At 38.0% G+C, this 19,413-nt stretch overlaps 1 protein-coding gene across 1 annotated transcript in view; it reads right to left on the reverse strand.

Moving 5' to 3' along the window:
- LOC122797954 overlaps nucleotides 1–19,413 on the reverse strand; it is a 507,423-nt gene that overhangs the window by 169,756 nt on the left and 318,254 nt on the right. The window contains exon 9 of the mRNA XM_044066475.1: nucleotides 16,834–16,965. Coding sequence (XP_043922410.1) covers nucleotides 16,834–16,965 — 132 coding nt within the window. The remainder of the gene's footprint in view (nucleotides 1–16,833; nucleotides 16,966–19,413) is intronic.

The raw sequence follows: 19,413 nt of genomic DNA on the forward strand, positions 1-19,413 counted from the left end.
AGGTCAGTTGGGGAAGGATTGATGGCCAGATGGCCAGCATGGCAGAAGAGGAAAAAGACATATTAAAGAAAGATTAGACTGCATTTTTACAAGTGATCCACTACCTTGTCAATTTTTTTGTGAAATGATATTTTCTTATGTCTGTTTTATGATGGCCCTTAGAATCACTAGCTATTTCCTGTCTCCCTTCATTCTTATTTTTTTTAACTTACCTACCGCCTACCATTAATGGAGCCTTCTCACATTACATAAGCTTTTCCTTTTCTATGTGTTGCAGTGAATCAGTCTTAAGGTCTCAGACTCTTTCATCATACAGCAACATCTTCAGCTCCTTCATTATTTTGCTAAGTTAATATGACACATTCTTCACAACCTTAATCTACCTTATAAGACAAAACCAGACAACACTTAGTAGAAGCACAGGTTGTACCGTACGTCTTAGCATAGATAATCTTCCTTTTAGGTAAAAGCAAGTGTGTGAGTGTGACTGTCAGTTTGGGACAATTTTTCCTATTAGGAGAGTAAAACTTCAACATTTGAAGATGTACATAATTTTGTGTGTTAGTATTAGGTTAATAGGTTTTAGGGGTGTATTGGAGTGCATTTTTTTTTTTGTTTGAGGACTTTCAATAAAACAAGTTTTTGTAAGGTGTGACAGGCTAAAATGGATGAAACGTCTGTATAAAAGATCAGCCTGACAAACATTAATGTGTGCATGTAACACAAAAAGCTGAAACTAGATACTTAAAAAGCTATTACAAATAAAAGGTGGGAATGACAACTTTTTAACATGATGCTTTCTATATTATCTTTAAATGTTAGTGGTCCCACAGATATAAACAAACAAGAAAGAGTAGCAAACTATATTAAAATGTATAGTGCAAGTAGCTATGCTGCAGGAGACACCTTTAGAAAGAACTGAACATGTGAATTTGATAAAGAAAGGTTTTCAGGACTGTTATTCAGAAGAATACCTGTGACAAAGGAAAAGAGGAGTACTTATATTAATTGCAAGAGGAGCTCCATTAGTGATAGAAGAGGATAAAAAAGATAATAATGCTAGATTTGTAGTACTAAGAGGCTATTGGCAAGGGAGGAGGACTACACTGACGTATTTATATAGGTTCATAAGTAGGTACAAGGCTATTGGCCCCAGGGCTTATTTATGATCCCCGGGGTGAATTTCCTATTTCCCATCCAATCATCAAATTTTTCTTGAAGAGTGCTAATGAAGAGCTTTGTTTGATATAGATAGGTAGTTTGTTCCAGAGTATGGGGAGTCTCTGGGACAGGGATCTATCCCTCCAGCATGTTTTGTTTATTGTGGTGACAAGGTTTAGGTCCCTAGAGCATGTAGCTCAGAGGGATTGGGATTTCTTTAAGTGGAGCATGTCCAACAGCTCTGGGTTTGACATAGCTTTGTATGTTAGGCAGAGATCGCCTCTGAGTAGGCGATATGCGACAGAGTAAAGCTGGAGTTTTTTGAGAATGTCTGCATAGGGCGTCTGTTTGAGGCTGGTAATCCTCTTTGTGAGGTATTTCTGTGGCCTTTCCAGTTGTTGTAGATGTCTTGTGAGGTACATACCAAAACGGGTGTTGTACTCTATAATGGTTCTAATGAGTGATGAGTAGAGGGGAACAATGACCTCTTTTTTGCTGGATGAGAGATGTGCCATGTAGAAGGATTTCCTGACTACTGTGGCAGTGTGATTATCAAAGGAAAGACTACTGTCCACCTGTGTCCCAAAGTCTCTTATCACACTTTTGGTGTTACGTAGACTACCACCTATGTTGTAATTCATGGGTACAGAGTTTTACCAAAGGGGGTGACAATGCATTTTTTGGCATTAAGCCTGAGGCCATGGCTTTACACCAGGTAACTGTCTCAGTGAGGCCCTTTTGTAGGATGTCCACATTGTTAGGAGTTTTGATTATGGCTCCTAGTTTGCAGTCATCTGCGAACTTTCTTAGCCAAAGACCTTCTGTGTTAGCCTTAGTGTTAAATAAAGGTTTAAACTTTGTTCCAGGATTTTTTGTGGATGAATTTCATATTGTCAAAGATGTTAACGATTTTTGTCGCAGAATCAACCTCAAATTGTTTTTGGACCCAGGTCTGAGTCTCAAAGATCCACAGAATTCAAATTCCATAAATCCAATTTTGTTCCATCTATGAATCGGAATGTGGCTATCTTTCAGCAAGCTGTACTCAAGGACATACATTTCAAACTAGATCACTTTTCACCTCTGAAACATAATCTCTCTACCCCTGAACTACAGGCTGTACAACAGCTCAGGGACAACAAAAACATTGTTATTATTCAGGCTGACAAGGGTGGGGCAATAGTAATTATGGATACAGATTATTATCTGGGGGAGGGAAATGGACAGTTAGCCAACCCATCCCACTACATGAAAATGCCTATTGACCCTACCCCGAACTTTAAAAGAGAAATTGACAATTTTCTTGAGTTAGCAGTTTCGAAGGGCATTATATCAGACACAGTTAAATCACAATTAATGGTATGCGACCCACAACAACAGATTCTTTATTTACTACCTAAGATACACAAGTGCCTGAACAAACCACCTGGTAGACCCACTGTGTCTGGTATGGGGTCATTGACGGAACCACTGTCTGAGTTTTTGACTTCATACTTGAAACCACTACTAAATTTGATTCGAGCAAGGATACAAGACACCACCCAATTCATATCCATTATAGATGATAATCAATTGAACCTGAGTGGTTATTTTGTACATTAGATGTCAAGGCTTTATACTCCAATATACCACATTGGGCTGGACTTGAGGCCCTCAAGTTTTGGTTAGATAGAGCCAAATTATATCCAGTTGGTTTCAATACGCTTTTGATTTGTATGGCGGAACATGTTTTGAATAAAAATGTTTTCTACTTTCAAGGTGAATGCTATTGGCAGTTGGAGGTTACCGCTATGGGAGCCTCTTTTGCTCCTATATATGCGGACTTGTTCATGGGCTACATTGAGGAGCAACTCATTTATGATCAAACAAATAACATCTATCTTGAGGAGCTGGATATTTGGCGATGTTATCTTGATGATTGTTGGTTAGTTTGGCGTTCCGATGAAGAATATTTGGCTGAATTTGTGTCATACCTTAACCATAACAAATGGGGTATTGAATTTACTTTAACTTATCACCAAAATCAAATCAACTTTTTGGATGTAACAGTCATCAGGATCCCAGATGGTACTTTACGAAGCAAAACATTTTGTAAATACCCGCAATACAATACTTTATTACATGCAACTAGTATGTACCCTAGCCACATCATCCGGAACATACCCAAATCCCAGTTCCTCAGGATACGCAGGATTTGTTCTGCAGAAAATGACTTTGAAGATTCACAACAAGATCTAACCAACAGATTCAGAACCAGGGGATACAAGGAGCCTGACATTCAGTTGACACGTCACTTTGCAACCAATTCCACCAGAACTTTCCTTATCAAATATTGTGATAGAAATAGGGATGCACAGGATGGAGGATTACGGTTTATTACTACCTATGGGCGTAACATCAATTTGATTAGAAATAACATGATGAAACATTGGAACATCCTCACTGCCAATGAGGATATTGCCTCCTTAGTCAGTAACACTTGTCAATATGGTTACCATAGAGGGAGAACACTAAGTTCATTTTTTTCACATTATAAGAGGATGGGTTCAGGTGGCATTATACATCAACAACATGCGATGACTGGTGACAAACTTTGGGGCACTTATCAATGCGGCCATTGTTCATCATGTCCATTTATATTCACATCTAAACAATTTTCCATTAAAAACACTGACAGGATTTTTAACATGAATTTTTTTGGCAACTGTCATAGTGATTGGGTGGTATATCTTGCGACTTGCACATGTGGTTCATTTTATGTGGGTCAGACATCACGGGCGTTGAGATTACGCATGTCGGAACATCGTAGTGACATTTGAACCAAAAGAGAAACCAATGCTTTGTTCAGGCACTACACACAACATCATACTGCTAGATTTCAATTTTGTATTGTAGATAGAAATTTGGGTGACAGATCCATCAAACAGGGATGGCATTCCATTCTCAACCAAAAAGAGAAATACTGGATTATCAAGCTAGGGGCACTATTTTCTCCTGGTTTAAATGATCATTTATAACTAATTAATATATCCAATATTGAATGTATTATCATACTTATGTTTTATTACCATATTTGCCATTTGGATCATCTATTTTTTACTTGTTATTTTTTATTTTCTAGTTTGTATTTTTCCTTCCAGTTTTTCTTTCATGCAGTATTATGGGCATGCCTAATATCCTTTGGAAGCACCTCATTGGTCTATGGACCTTATTTAAACCTGCATTTGTGCATCATTTCCTGTTTGTACTTTTCTTGTTCCACTGAGGAAAGCCATGTTAGGCTGAAACCGGTCTGGATTATTGAATTGTTCGATATGTATTAAAACACTAACTTTTACCTTAGTGTTGCTGTAGTTTTGTTGCTGATATATACTGAGTTTTGTGCTGGCATTTTTTCAGTTACTGATAGTTTGTTTTGCCTTGCACTTGGATCCTACTTGCAGGGCTTTTCTCTTTTCCACCCTGGTTTCGCCATCCAAGAAAATTATATTCCTGTGCCACTGTCGAGCAGAGCCACAGAAGTGATCCCCGGGGTGAATTTCCTATTTCCCATCCAATCATCAAATTTTTCTTGAAGAGTGCTAATGAGGAACTTTGTTTAATATAAATAGGTAGTTTGTTCCAGAGTATGGGAAGTCTCTGGGAGAGGAATCTATCCCTCCAGCATGTTCTGTTTATTGTGGTGACAAGGTTTAGGTCCCTAGAGCATGTAGCTCGGAGGGATTGGGATTTCTTTAAGTGGAGCATGTCCAACAGCTCTGGGCTTGACATAGCTTTGTATGTTAGGCAGAGATCGCCTCTGAGTAGGCAATATGCGACAGAGTAAAGCTGGTGTTTTTTGAGATGGTCTGCGTAGAGTGTCTGTTTGAGGCTGGTAATCCTCTTTGTGAGGTATTTCTGTGGCCTTTCCAGTTGTTGTAGATGTCTTGTGAGGTACATATCAAAAGGGGTGTTGTACTCTATAATGGGTCTAATGAGTGATGAGTAGAGGGGAACAATGACCTCTTTTTTCCTGGATAAGAAACCTTTTGTGATGAGGTGTGCCATGTAGAAGGATTTCCTGACTGCTGTGGCGATGTGATTATCAAAGGAGAGACTACTGTCCACCTGTTTCCCAAGGTCTCTTATCACACTTTTGGTGTTAAGTAGACTACCAACTTTGTTGTAATTCATGGGTACAGAGTTTTACCAAAGGGGGTGACAATGCATTTTCTGGCATTAAGCTTGAGGCCATGACTTTGACACCAGGTATCTGTCTCAGTGAGGCCCTTATGTAGGATGTCCACATCGGTAGGAGTTTTGATTATGGCTCCTAGTTTGCAGTCATCTGCGAACTTTGTTAGCCAAAGACCTTCTGTATTAGCCTGTACTTCTGAGAAGTAGATACCAAACAGGAGAGGACCCAGGACTGAACCTTGTGGTACTCCACTTGTCACTCATTCGAAGTTGGATTTGGAGTCTGCTACTTTCACAGTGTGGGTTCTGTCAGTGAACCAGTTGGCAACCCATCTTGTGACATAGGGAATTATACCTAGTTTAGTGAGTTTATCTATAATTCCAGAGTGGGGGATGGTGTTGAAAGCCTTGCCGAGATCTAGACAGGCTGTGTGAACCACCTTACCCTCATCTATGACTTTAGTGACTGCTTCAAAGAAGTCTATCAGGTTTAGGAGACATGATATGCCTTTTACAAACTGAACTGGGTAGGGTCCTGAGAGTGGAGATTACCAATGTCTTTGTTTATAAGTTTCATGGTGATACATTCCGTGGCCTTGCAGACCAGGATCGTCAGGCTAATGGGATGGTAGTTCCCGGGGTTTGTGGTGGCTCCCCTTTGTGGAGTGGGATAACCGTCGCTGTGAGCCATTCAGTGGGCACAAAGCCTGAGGTGAGGCAATGACTGAACATGGTACTTATGTGGGGTGTCAGTTTGTTCTGTAGTTCATGCTGAACGCAGCCTGGGATGTTGTCAGGTCCCATGGATGCTGTGTTCTTGGCTTTGGAGAGTGTGGTTTTTACCTGTGCAGCCATGATTACAGGAACTTTGCATTCTTCTGGTATAGAGATGGGCCCTTTTGGGAGGGGTGAGAGGGGGGTAAAGTTAGCACTGAACCTGTCTGCCAGGATGTTGGCTATATCAGTTGGTTCTGTATATTTAGTGCCATTGTGCTGTAACTCAGAGCAGATCTGAGTGTTGCCACCTAAAACTACTATAATAGAGCATAAGAAAATTCTGGGAGAAATACTCAGTTTTCATCAGAGAATATTACTTAAAGGTGGGGACTAGAATTTGATTTGCAGTAGTGGAGATGTGTCTGGGGGCTCCAAAAGGGAAAATATAACAAAGGAGGGTACATTTTTGAAGAGATTATGAAAATATTTTGCATTGAATATATGAATTCAATAGTAGGAGTTTGTAGTGAATTTACATATTATTCCCAAAGATACAAAAACTGGGCTAGGCTAGACAAAATTTAAATTTCACATGAACATGTGCATTTAATTGAAAATTTTGATATGTATCCAATAACTATTTCAAATCATGTGCCAACGACAATGAAAATAAAATGCAGGGTAATGAAATAAAAATGAGACACTGGCACTTTCCCACCTACCTGTTGAAAAGACAGGAATTTAAGGAATGGGAAATAGAAACTATTCAGGAGTTATTGGAAAAGATAGAAATGTCTTCTGAAAATATAGCTAGGGAGTGGGATAAAATTAAACTGGAGTTAAAAATAGGGTGGAAATAAGAGAGGCAAGAGAGATTGTTAAGAAGTAACAATAATTAATTAGAGGGACTGAAAATGTTAAAGTGTTGAAGAATGGGGGAATCTCACAGAACAAGAAGAGGAGCAATTGCAGAATGCTAAAAAGAAAATAAAGGATTACTTCAATAATATGCATGAGTTTAGAGATATGCTGTTAAGCAACTGTATTTTTGATGATAATGCCAGAGCACAAAAACTTTTAGTGCAACTACTCAGGCAACAAAATGTAGAAAGGCTTGCTGCCAAGCTTAGGAAACCTATAACAATGAAGATAATAAGAGATCCTGTAGAGGTACTAGAACTATTTCAGAAATGTTATGAAAGTCTGGATAAAGCAGATAAATATGGAGATCAAGAAAAAGTACAAATTGAAATGTTTATGGAAGAATTAAATATGCCAAGGTTAGAGGTAGATGAGGCTCAGTTACTAACAGGACAGGAGGAGATGAAATAGAAATAGTGATGTATAGCCATTTCACAGGAAATTCCTCAAGAATAGATGGCATTCTTGTAGAAGTTTTGAAGCTATGAAGGAAAAAAAACTGATAAAGATCTGCAAGGTTTTGTTCAACAGTATTTTAAGAGGAGGAGGAGAAGCATCAACATCTTAGAAGAAAGGGGTGGTGACTGTAATACCCAAAGAGGGTAAAGACCAATCAGATCCAGCTTCATATAGGCCCATTTCAATCCTAAACCATGATTATAAAGTGTTTATGTCTATGATGGCTAAACAATGGCAAAAGTGATGCCAGAAATTTATAGATATGGATCAATGTGGTTTTGTGGAGGAGAGGCAAACATTTGACAACATTAACAGAACACTGATCATCCAGACGAGAGCTGAATGTTACAAACTACCACTGTTTTTGGTGGGTCTTGATATAGAGAAAGAATTTGACAGAGTAAGCTGAGAATTTATTGAGCAGGTTAATGAAAGCAATGGAAGGTTAGGAGGATATATGAGGGATCAGATATATGAGGGATCAGAGGTGAAAATTAAAGTGGGTGGGATCCTCTCTGATAATTTCTGTTTCGGAAAAGGAGCTAGGCATGGATGTCCACTTTCCCCTTTGTTATTTATACCATATTTACAACCATTGGCAAATAAAATAAGAGACTCAGAAATTCAAGGATATAATTGCTATGGTAGTCAAAAAAGCTGGCTCTATTTGCAGATGCTATGACTTTATACTTGATAAAACCAGAAAAGGACATTTCAGTTTTCTGGAACATTTTGAGGTAGTTTCTAATCTTTTTGGGATACAAAATTAATGAAACTAAAACAAAGGAAATAGCTGTACTTTATGTACCCACACAAGAACTGGTTCAGCAATATCCATATTTATGGGGACATTATAAAATGGAGTCTATATTAATTCTGCAAAAGACATATTCATAGAATATGCCTTCCGTGAACACCAGCCGCTGAAATTCACTTCAGCGAATTTTTCCCATGGTTTGCAAACACTTGGTCATTGCCTCAACTTTGCCCTTTTAGCCACTGTAGTGTGATCTTGGTGTTGGTATATATAGTTAGGATGGTGGGGGGGCAAAGGCCCCCACTTGGGTGGATTTTATTTAGTCAATTGTGTGTTCTGGACGGTTGGTGGGCCAAGTGTTTGCAAACGATGGGAAAAATTCTGAGGTTTGCTGAAGTGAAATTTGGTGGTTGTTGTTCACAGAAGATGTATTTGATGAATACGTCTTTCTCAGAATTAATATAGACCAATAAAAAGAAATATTTAGGAGTATGAATTAAAAACGAGTCTGGTGTGGCAGCTAAGGATATGTGGGAAGAGACTAAACAAAAGAAAATACAAAAACTGAAAAATCAGAAACTCTCTTATATGAATATGGCTAGAAAGATACAAGCAGTTAAAATGTTTTTAGTCCCATTAGTTTTATACACTTGTCAGGCATTGTTTCATCAACCAGAGAAGAATTTGTAGATAGCAATTAATAAAGAGATGAAGGATTTTATCTGACAGGGGAAGACGGCAAGAGTCTAGAGGGATAAGCTGATTCTTCCAGTTGAGCAGGGTGGTTTGGAAGTACCCGATTTGAAAAAGTATTTCAGAGCTACACAGTTAAGGATCCTATACATAGCACAAGCAGTAACCTATAATTCAAAGTAGAAAGGGATGATGAAGTAGGGAGAAGCTCAATTAACAAGAAGAGACTGGGATTTTGGATGCATATACTTAAGGAAAATAATAACTATGCATAATATTATATTCGAAACAGAAAATATTAAAGAAGTAAGTCAACACAGGAATGAAAAAAGGAGATTCTGCTGACAGGGATGACTGCAATTAGGGATACAGATAAAAAGCAAGAGTGGATTGGAATTTACTGGAGAAAAGAACCAAGGTACTAGGAGCAAATAATTAGAGAGTGAAAGGAATAGTAAGAGGCCAAGAATATATTTGGACTGTAGGCTGGAGAGTGACTTCTCTATCATGGACTGATATCAGAGTATAGGCAAAAAGAAAGAAATAGGGGAATCCTAAACAAAAGACCAGCACTGGTAGAGTTTTTCACAGAATCTATAACAGAAGCTGTTGTTAAAAAGTAATAATTAGTACAGCATGCAAAATACTGCATGATAATTATAAGAATCAATTACAGGAGGTTAGACAGGATTGAGAAGAGAGACTGGGTAAGCAATTCACAAAGAAACAATGGGAGATATATGTATTCTTGTAAATATGGAACAAAGTCTAGAAGATTTAGGATCTTTGCTTGGAAATGTTTACATAGGTATTTTTATACCCCGAGTAGACTCCAAAGAATGTTTCCTCAGGTAGACAGTACATGTTGGAGGTGTGATGGAGAAGAAAGAGGTCATTGGGAACATATTTCTGGGAGTGTAATAAATTGGAAGACTTTAGAGATTCCCTGCAGACTACTCTGTCAGACATACTGGGTGAGCAAAATGGTGTAACTAATTGCCTAGACATAGTAAGGCCTTGCTGAGTCTAATTATGGTGGCTGCCAAAAAAGCAATTACTAGAAAATGGAAATCAAATTCTAAACCAACTTTATTATGCTTTCTAATCTCTTTTTGTCTTTGGCTGATAGAGCTGCTTTCTGTATTACCTGCTCCATTTTTCTTTTCTGTTTTAAAAAATCTGCTGGGCCTAGTGTTTTTGATCTGTGTGACAGGCAGACATTTAAATTATCTAGGCTTCCCATTTCACATGTTTTCTCATTGGTTAAATTGTCTCCTGTGTGATACTTAAATACAATGTGAAATTTGGGCCCTTTGTCATTGTCTGAAAGATCTCAAGCCTGCATAAAATACAGCTCTGCTGGTGATTCCCTGCTAGGTTTTCCCACCCACCCTGATGTGTTTTTATCTTCTTTTTAAATGTGGTGATTTTAAGCTTCCCACTCCTAAGGTAAATTGACCTTAATTAACTCCTCTCTTTCTAAACTGATGCCGATATCTTAAATTATTTATTTTCCTTTCCTTGTGCTTATGTGGGATCCTCTCTGATAATATTATTATATTGAAAAGGTGCATTTTGCCTCATTATCTGTTCTACTAATTTACTTCATCTGAATGTATTATTTAGCTAGCTGTTGGACAAAGCAGTGTATTTTTATACTCTAGCAATCGCTTTTTTTAAATGAAGGTCAGTGGATTTTCCATCTAGTGCACTGGGAGGTAGCCTGGTCTGTTTAGGTGGGAGAAACAGTTGAGATTTCTGCATGTAGTTTTATTGGCTGGAGGGTTTATTAATCAGCTTATCTTGATTTTAGTGCGTCTATAAATTCTGTACAATCAAGTGGCTCTTGAATCATTTATACAAAGCATAGTACTTTTGTTGAATAATCACACTTTTATGGGCTGGTTAAGGTACACTACTGTATCCATATCTTTAGGTTTGTTTGTGGTAGCACTTCACTCCAGACGCTTTGCTGTGCTTTTAAATTTGGAGGACTGAGATTATTCATCTAGTGACTGTAGGTGTTTACCTGATCTATCTGAGATGGGAAACATAAAAGGGCTCTAAGTATTTTTTTGCATTTCTCTTACATACTGTAGCTGTTCTTCAGCAGGTTAAAACAGCAAAACTGTACTGTCTGCTGCCATTTTGCACTGTATTACATTCTACCTGTTAGCTGCAGGGCTGTTGTAGGTAGTTTGTGTGGTCTTGTTACACTTGGGCTCCAAACCAGCCATTCTACATAAAGAAGGTGTTTTTCTGCACCCTTGTGGGAGAAGTGTGCTGACCTAACCTGTCTGAGTTGGGGTTGCTGGTGAAAGGCTTATTGTGTACTTTCTGAATTGGTAGTTAGCTTAAAACTTGTTTCTCTTTGCCCATATTTAAGCATTGCATTAGCATAGTGCTGTTCTTCACTAAGCAGCAGGTAACACTGCCCTGTATAAACACAAAAGTCTAGAAGTTCAGTTTTTCACTAAACAGCTGTCAGTGAAAGCCTTACAAACTTTTTTGCTGCTCTAGGAACAACTCAGTTGAGCACTGAGCAGTGTTGCCTTATAGTCTAACCATAGCCTACACAAAGTATAGGTCCCTCTTGTAGTATTAGCACTACCAGCACAGTCCTGTCAAATGAACTAATTCCCTTCCCTAATAAAACATACAGAACCTGCTAGCATGGACGGGCAGTTTCCCATCATCTCTCTGGCCAGCCTGATAGACATAGGCATCTTGAGGCAATGTAGCAATTGTTTCATGTATAGCAACAACCACTTACTCCTGAAACAACCTTTACATAAATGATTTCAAGTTTTTTTTGTGCAAAACAGTTGCTTTCCATGGATTTTTGATCCTGATTCTTTAAGGTTATCAAAGGCTTACACTTGAAAGCATTTTCTGATGTCAGAAAGAAATGGAAATGTATCTTAGGAACTCTTATTACCCCAGAGGAAATTTGACACACCTTTATTAGATGTCATTTTTTTAAACAAATATCATCTTTTGCCTTCAATTGTTAAAAAAATATTGCATTTTCAGCAATATTCACCAACATGTACAATGAAAGTGATGGATATTGTTGACGACCCATTTGAAGAATACAGATTGCTGGCATAAGCAAGGACAATAATCATTTACTCAGGCTATCTGGAAAAGAACTGTCTCTGCTGCTTGTAGTATACTAGGAAATAGTACCCCACAAAAGCAAGACCTACACTTCTGGCCATTGAGTATTTGTGACCCTAACTACAAATTGGAAACATATAAAACATAAATTGCATCAGAACACTATCACTAAACATACTGAGTCTATTTTACAATTTCTATACATGTCCACTTATGTATTATATATTTGTTAACCAGGTAAGTGCACTGTTCGAAGACCGTTTTCAGGCACTATTTTAGCCATAAGACAAAAAAATTAGATTGAAAAGGTTTCTAGGGTCAAACTCAATTTTACAGAAAGAACATCAGTTACTGTGCACTTTATTTTGCTAGGTCAATTTCTGTTTATAAATGTAGGTTTTGATTGTATGAGCATCATCTCATGTTCATTTTAAAACTCCTTAAATGTATTATCTTTGTAAGTCTGTTGAGTATGCATTTGTTTTCTTTCTTCTGATATGTTTTGACTGTTATTTAGTAAAAATTGGTTTACAAAAGAATTCCTAGAGTTGTGAGGTGCAGAAGGATCAATGGTAGATATTTTGTATTTAATTGAATTTTGTGCTGACTTATAATAGCAAGTAAAAAGAAAGAGAAATTCAACTCACAACAACGTCTGAAAACAGAATAATCAACAGCATACCTATTTACAATTACGTACAAAGCTTAAGAAAATGCATACAGTACTTGAAGTAACACATAATCATAGATCCAGATATACTTGCCCCAAAAAAATTCTTATTTGTCAAAATTGTCTAAGAAATGCTGCCGGAGTCTGCATGTCCTCCCCGCGGTCGAGTGGCGTTCGAAGGACATGCATAAATGGGTGTGCCTTCGTTGAAGGTTGGACGTCGAGCTGGCACCTCAGCACCATAAAAATCTACTGCCAATCATTAGCGGACTGGAGTTCCTCTGTGGCGACCCCTAACCGGAAAAAGCCAAAAGAAAAACAAACAATCTAAGAGATGCTGCCAGTGATGAGGGAGATTTGATAAGCAACCATTTTTAAAACAATACACAATATGTTTCACTTGCTGATGAACGAGACTATTCAAATAATATGACAAAGGTGTTAGTTTTTGTTTCCAGGATCTAGGCCCAAACAACTTAACACCACTTGAAGGAACCTAGCTATCTCCAATTAGGAACTATGAACATGGCTGACCTGCAGTCCAACCCATAAAAATTACAAACTGCCAACCCAATGAATGAGGTAAATCTAAGAGTCTAGCTAACTTCTGGAAAAAAAAAGAACATTGTAACCTGATGTTTGGAGAATCTCAAAACATACGTAGATTGCCTTCCCCTTCTATGTTACACCTTCATCATCTGCTTCTCCCTTTCAGGCCTAATCTAAACTGCCTGTGAGGAGTATAATACCATCTACAAATAATATGCAACTTTTGGTCCTGATATTTGGGCCACCTGCTGAGTTTTCTGAGTACCTTCCAAATTTGTTCCCGCTATTGGAGGGACATATCTTTGCCTCTTCCAACAGATATGTAGAAGGAAACTCAAGACTTATGGCTTTAAGACTCCATAGAGCCCTATAAATTGTACCCATATTACTGATGGGATGCGTAGCTCTCGGATAAAATAATGGCAGATATTTTGATATTTTTATCATTTTGGGGGGAGGGGGCATATGCACCAGAGGAAGGTTGTAAATGGGATAGAATATCTATCAAGGGGAAGAAAAGACTTCAGCTTCAAGTTCAGCATTATTTGAGAATTTATTTCTTACTCACCTGTGTAAAAGGTCAAAGTAAAGAACTAAAACAATAACAGAGCAATATGTAAAATAAATATTGTAAATTACCAACATTATTAAAAGTAACTGTATTCTCTATATAACAAGAATACACTACATAACTATAAAAATGAAAGCAACGAAATTACATTATAAATGTAAATATTAGATAAGTCAAAAAAATTTAGTACAAAAATTTAGATTGCGCAAATATCCTAGCTGTTCTTTACAGAGCTCCAAAGTAGTCCAAAACTAACTGAAAGGAACAGCAGCTAAGTCAGACTGCCCACAATTGCAGAGAGCCTGATATTATCTACAGTATTTCAAGAAGCCAAGTTGGAGGCCACACTCCAATGCAAAACATCCTGTTACAGCAAGTTCAACATCAAGGAAGTCCATTTCTTCAGTTACCAGCACTCCTGTCCCAAAAGGCTTTGTCAGGTTCTCCCATATGTTACAGGTGAAATAAGCCATGAATACACATGCACCAGACACAAGAACAAAACTTCCTGCAGATGAAACAAAACAGCAAATTAAAGAAAAGAAGCACACATAGTCCCTGGAGCAAAGTTTTAGAACCAGGCTGTAACAAAGGCAAGGAAAGGACATTTCCAAACTTCTAAACATCTGTATCTCAAAAGTGCAAAGATTTAAGAACAGCAAAGTTCAGTCATTTAGAACACTAAATTAATGGACAACATACACTATGAACACCAAGACCACTGGCAGAATTACAGCAACAGATGAAACCAAGTTTCAACATGGTGAGTAGAAAAAAACAAGTGACCCGAATATGGCTAAACATGTTAATGCACAACTAAATCTCATGTCAAAATCTTATCACCACAACAATAAAATACATTATAAAGAAGCAATAACATAAATCCATGCTTCTGATATTCAGAGTTCAATTACAAGAAACAATAAGCAAAGCTGACTATGCTTATTCAAGACAACCAACTGCTGCCTTCTTGGGCATCTCTTCCAAAGTGTGCTTGAGGTAGGTAGGTGGGTTACACTACGTACACTAGTATCATAGGTGCAGTCAGAAAAGCCAGTGCTGATCATGGTTGATGGTGCTTCATTGAGGGAATGGTATCTCTAAACTGGAATCAGTGGTATCTCTAAACTGGAAGTTTTTCTTAGGGAAATAAAGAGATCATGGTGGCAACAGGTCATTTATAATTTCCTTTCCAATATCTTCCCAAAGAATCTTCCACTAATGTACTTGGGAGGTGTTATTAGATCTGAAACAAAAGAACAAAGCCATTTCATGCCTTGTGCTAAGGCTGTGATATACATAACATTCTAGTCCTTCTAGGTAATTTTTACCTACTTTAGAGGGAAGATAGACAATTCAAAGAAAACCCCATCTGCCTTGGAAGAGTAAGATGAGTGCCAGTGAAAAAATGCTTAGAGAAAAAGAACTAATGAGAAACCGAGGAAGCGTTCCCCATGGATCTTCCATTGACATTAGCATCAGCCACTGATAAAGGCTCTCCTTCCATGAGATGAAAGAACTATTAACAGTATGTGGCAAAAACAGACAATAAAGAAGAGAGAATCTACTGGCTGAGATAACCCACAAAAGCTTTAATCTAATATTTTATACATGTTTTGTAATGCACATTTGCGCTTTATGAAATGTATAAGCACTCATGTACATTTTAATATTTTCATGTCATATTTTGCTACTTTTAAAAAGTAAAAAAATCTATATTCTTTTGACTTTATCCTTTCCCTTATATGATGTAGAGGAGAGTGTTTCCATAGGCACCACCCTAAAAGCGCGCATGACAAAAGCGCGCTCCCATAACCGCGCTGCCATATGCGCGTAGCCAAAAGCGCGCGCGCGGTTTTGGAAGAATAGGACATGTGCGGGCGATATCAAAACACCCAAAAGCGCGCATTTCATATGCGCGTCATAACTGTCAGCGGTTGTTATTACAACTGGACGATTCAATTAATTCTTTTATGTTTTTACCCAAAAGTATGGAAGAAACACAGTCACAGAAATCGAAAACTCACAAGATACACGAAGGCTTCAGGTTACGACTATATTGGAATCCGGAAATGTCAACGAAGCAGCGCCTAAGAATAAATATGTGCAGGTTACACGACGACTGGAACATCTTCAAGCTAATTATCCAAACATGGCTATAGCTCAATATTTAAGAGGTGTAAGCCATAATTTGGATATATAGATTATATTAAATAATGGATTTGCAACAGCGGATGGTAAAAGAAGGATGGAGCAGAAAGCCCTTGGTTAAATACGGAGAGCAGTTTGTAAACATTGGTTTGGGGCCAGTGTGTAGGCAGTCTCAGTTGTTTTTGTGCTTGTGTCATTGCAGACAGATGCAGTTTGAGCAGACAGTCTTTCCTTGTGTTACTTTAATTGAGATGAAACAGTGTACACTGGTACAGACCATCAGATTTCCTCACACTGTGATAAGGGATGTCAGGATTGTTTGGAGATTGTTGGTTGACCTCATTATTCTCAGGATGTTGCTATCTTGGAGAAGGAATGGTAGGACTAAGAATGATTTATCATTGGGTATTAACGTGTGTTTGGTTATATGGGTTCTCTGTGACACCAGAGAAAACTTGTCAATGATACTCCTTCGGTACTGAAATAGCATTCGTAGTCCCAGAGAACCCACCTCACATTAGCAGGCTACCAAAGGATGACACACTAGATTACTTCTTGTTTTTTCTATTTTTAAAGTGGTTCTATTTGCATTTAGTAAGCCAATGCTGTCCTTGACATTTTAGCTTGATGGTAGCAACATTGGAACTGATTAGCAATATTTTTACGCGCGCATATGGGTGCGCGCATATGTATACGCGCATATGGAAGCGCGCATTCGGGTGCTCGCTTAAGGGAGCGCGGTTATGGATGCGCGCTTTTGGGTTACGCGGTTTTGGGTGGACACGGTTTCCATATTAGCTGTAGAAATCAACAAGATTACCTGCCATGTTGATAAAGAACTACACAACAAACCATTTAAGAAAAAAGTTATAATATCAAGTGCCTTACCTTTTGTACCCTGTTGTCATCAAAAATGTACCACTGGTTATCCGTAAAAATTTTAATTTTTGCCTGGTAATGACCACCGTTACATCCTCCAAAATGGTGGCATACTGCAAATAATTCATATTTAACAGTGTTCTGGAAAGAAAAAAATACACTTGCTTAGTAATTATGGTTTGAAACATAAAATAAGAAACACAATTAGATCAGGTACTTTGATGACAATTTCTCTTTCTCTTTTTTGTTCCTGTTTGCCCACTCATCTATCTATCCACACCGATTAAGCCACTGATGAAAACACAATGAACCAAATTGTACTGCTCAGTATATATTTAAAGAGATATGAAACATGCTTAGAAGCAACATGCATAATAAAATTGAGTAATATGCAAGCCTACCATTAATCAAGGCATTTTCAATTTATTTTTTGCCTCTGCATACTGAGTATGTAGTGACTGCTGTGACTGTGCCCATTCATTCTCCATCACCAGGGTGATGGTCGGTTGTGGTATTGTGATCATCCAGGCAGCCATGAAAGTTTTAATTTTTTTTATTTTTGTTGTTGTTGATGTTGCTTTGGCCCTCACCCCCCCCCCTCCCTGTTGGCTGGCATATGTGGTCACAGACATGAAAAACTGCTATATCTTCCACTATAAGTATGCTTATTCCTTCACATGCTCCAAGAAGGCCACTACATACATACATACATAAATACATACATATATATATATATATATATATATATATATATATATATGGAAACACTTTATAACCTCGAATTACTGAAATGTCGAATTTCGGTATCTCGAGACTATAAAGCCAAATGTTAAAAATAGCGAAAGGTCATAATCGCGAACTCGAATATATGTCAAATTCGCGGTTATGACCTTACGCTGCGTAATGTCCGGGATTGTGTTTTGATGGTGCGCGGTGCCATGTGTGGATGTAGGTGTTATGTCAGGTAAGTGTTTTCTAAGGGTTTTGAGTGGGAGTAAGAGTGTGTGTGAGTGTGCTGATGTGTTTGATGTGTGTGTGAGGGGTCAGAGAATGTGCATGTGTGAGTTGGCTTTTGTTTTGTGTTTGTACGATCTCGGAGTTAGTATATATAAGTAGGGTGGAAGCAGGGCTTGCCCCTGCTTATGTGTGTATGAGTTGTGTATGTGTGTAGTTTTGTTTGTTTATGTTGTGATGTGGGTGTTGTGGTGTATGTGTGGTATAGTGTGTGCGTTTTTTTTTGGTGTTTTGAATTTCGCATTTTTTTTTGTGCCGGTGTTTTGTGAATTCGGTTTTATAGTCTCGAGATACTGAAATTCGATATTTCAGTATTTCGAGGTTATAAAGTGAATATATATATATATATATATATATATATATATATATATATATATATATATATACATATACATAGATATATACATAGATATATACATGGATATATACATAGATATGTACATACTTATGTAAATATATACATACACATATATATATATATATATATATATATATATGTATATATATATCTATATATAGGCGCAGTGGTTCAGCGGTTAACGTTGTCACCTTACAGCAACAGGTTCTCTGGCTCGATTCTTGGCTGGGGTGCCTTCTGTGCAGAGTTTGCATGTTCTCCCTGCATTCGCGTGGGTTTCCTCCAGGTACTTCGGTTTCCTCCCACATTCTAAAGACATGCATCTGGAGCACTTCTCCCCAGGTCTCCACTGAAAAAAGGCTCTATACAGCCTAGTTGGGCTTTCCCGGTTTTATATATATATATATATATATATATATATATATACACACACACACACACACACACACACACACACACATACATACATATATACATATATACATGCATACATACATACAGTTTGTTACAGCACTTCTCTCTTCAGTAGGTTTCAGAAATGCAAAAGGCCAGACTGCCTCCTTGGCCTAAGGATGAGTAAGTCAGCATTGGCCACTGACTTCCCTCCCTTCCTTGTCAGCTATTCCAGTGCCCGAGTCATCAGCTGAAGATAGGTTGTCTGGTTTGCAGCCAGGGCTACATCCCATTGTGCCATGGAGCTGACTTAGTAAAGAACTTTGAGCACAATGTCAGGTACAAGATTTCCCAAGACTGTTATGATGTTCTGCGTACTCAGGAGAACTCCAACTTTCTTAGCACTGCCAGCTTAGTGGACAGTGTAATTCAAGTTGAACCTAGAAACCACTTAGGACAGGAAAAGACAGAAACAACTTTTCAAATGAAAAAGTCTGAAACTCAGAAATTCTGGTGGCAAGTATAATAGCGATGGAAATTAGTTTGTCAGTGGAGGTGGTCTCAACAATCTTGACTTCCTGGGTTTTGTCTATGAGCCAGCTAGCAATCTAGTGAGTTATGTAGGACTTTATGCCCATTTTGGTCAGTTTGTCAACTATACTCAAGTGGAGTAATGTAGCGAATGCTTTAGCTTGGCCCAGGTAGGTTGTATGTGCTGATTTTACCTCATCCATTGCCTTGGTGACCTTCTCAAATAAATCCACTAGGTTTAGTAGACATGACCTTCCATTGTAGGGTTGCCACATCTCCAGCTTTTTTTCAGG

Source organism: Protopterus annectens, chromosome 3.part1 (assembly GCF_019279795.1).
Source record: "Protopterus annectens isolate FY-2018-M chromosome 3.part1, PAN1.0, whole genome shotgun sequence".
In the NCBI taxonomy this organism is placed as follows: Eukaryota; Metazoa; Chordata; order Ceratodontiformes; family Protopteridae; genus Protopterus; species Protopterus annectens.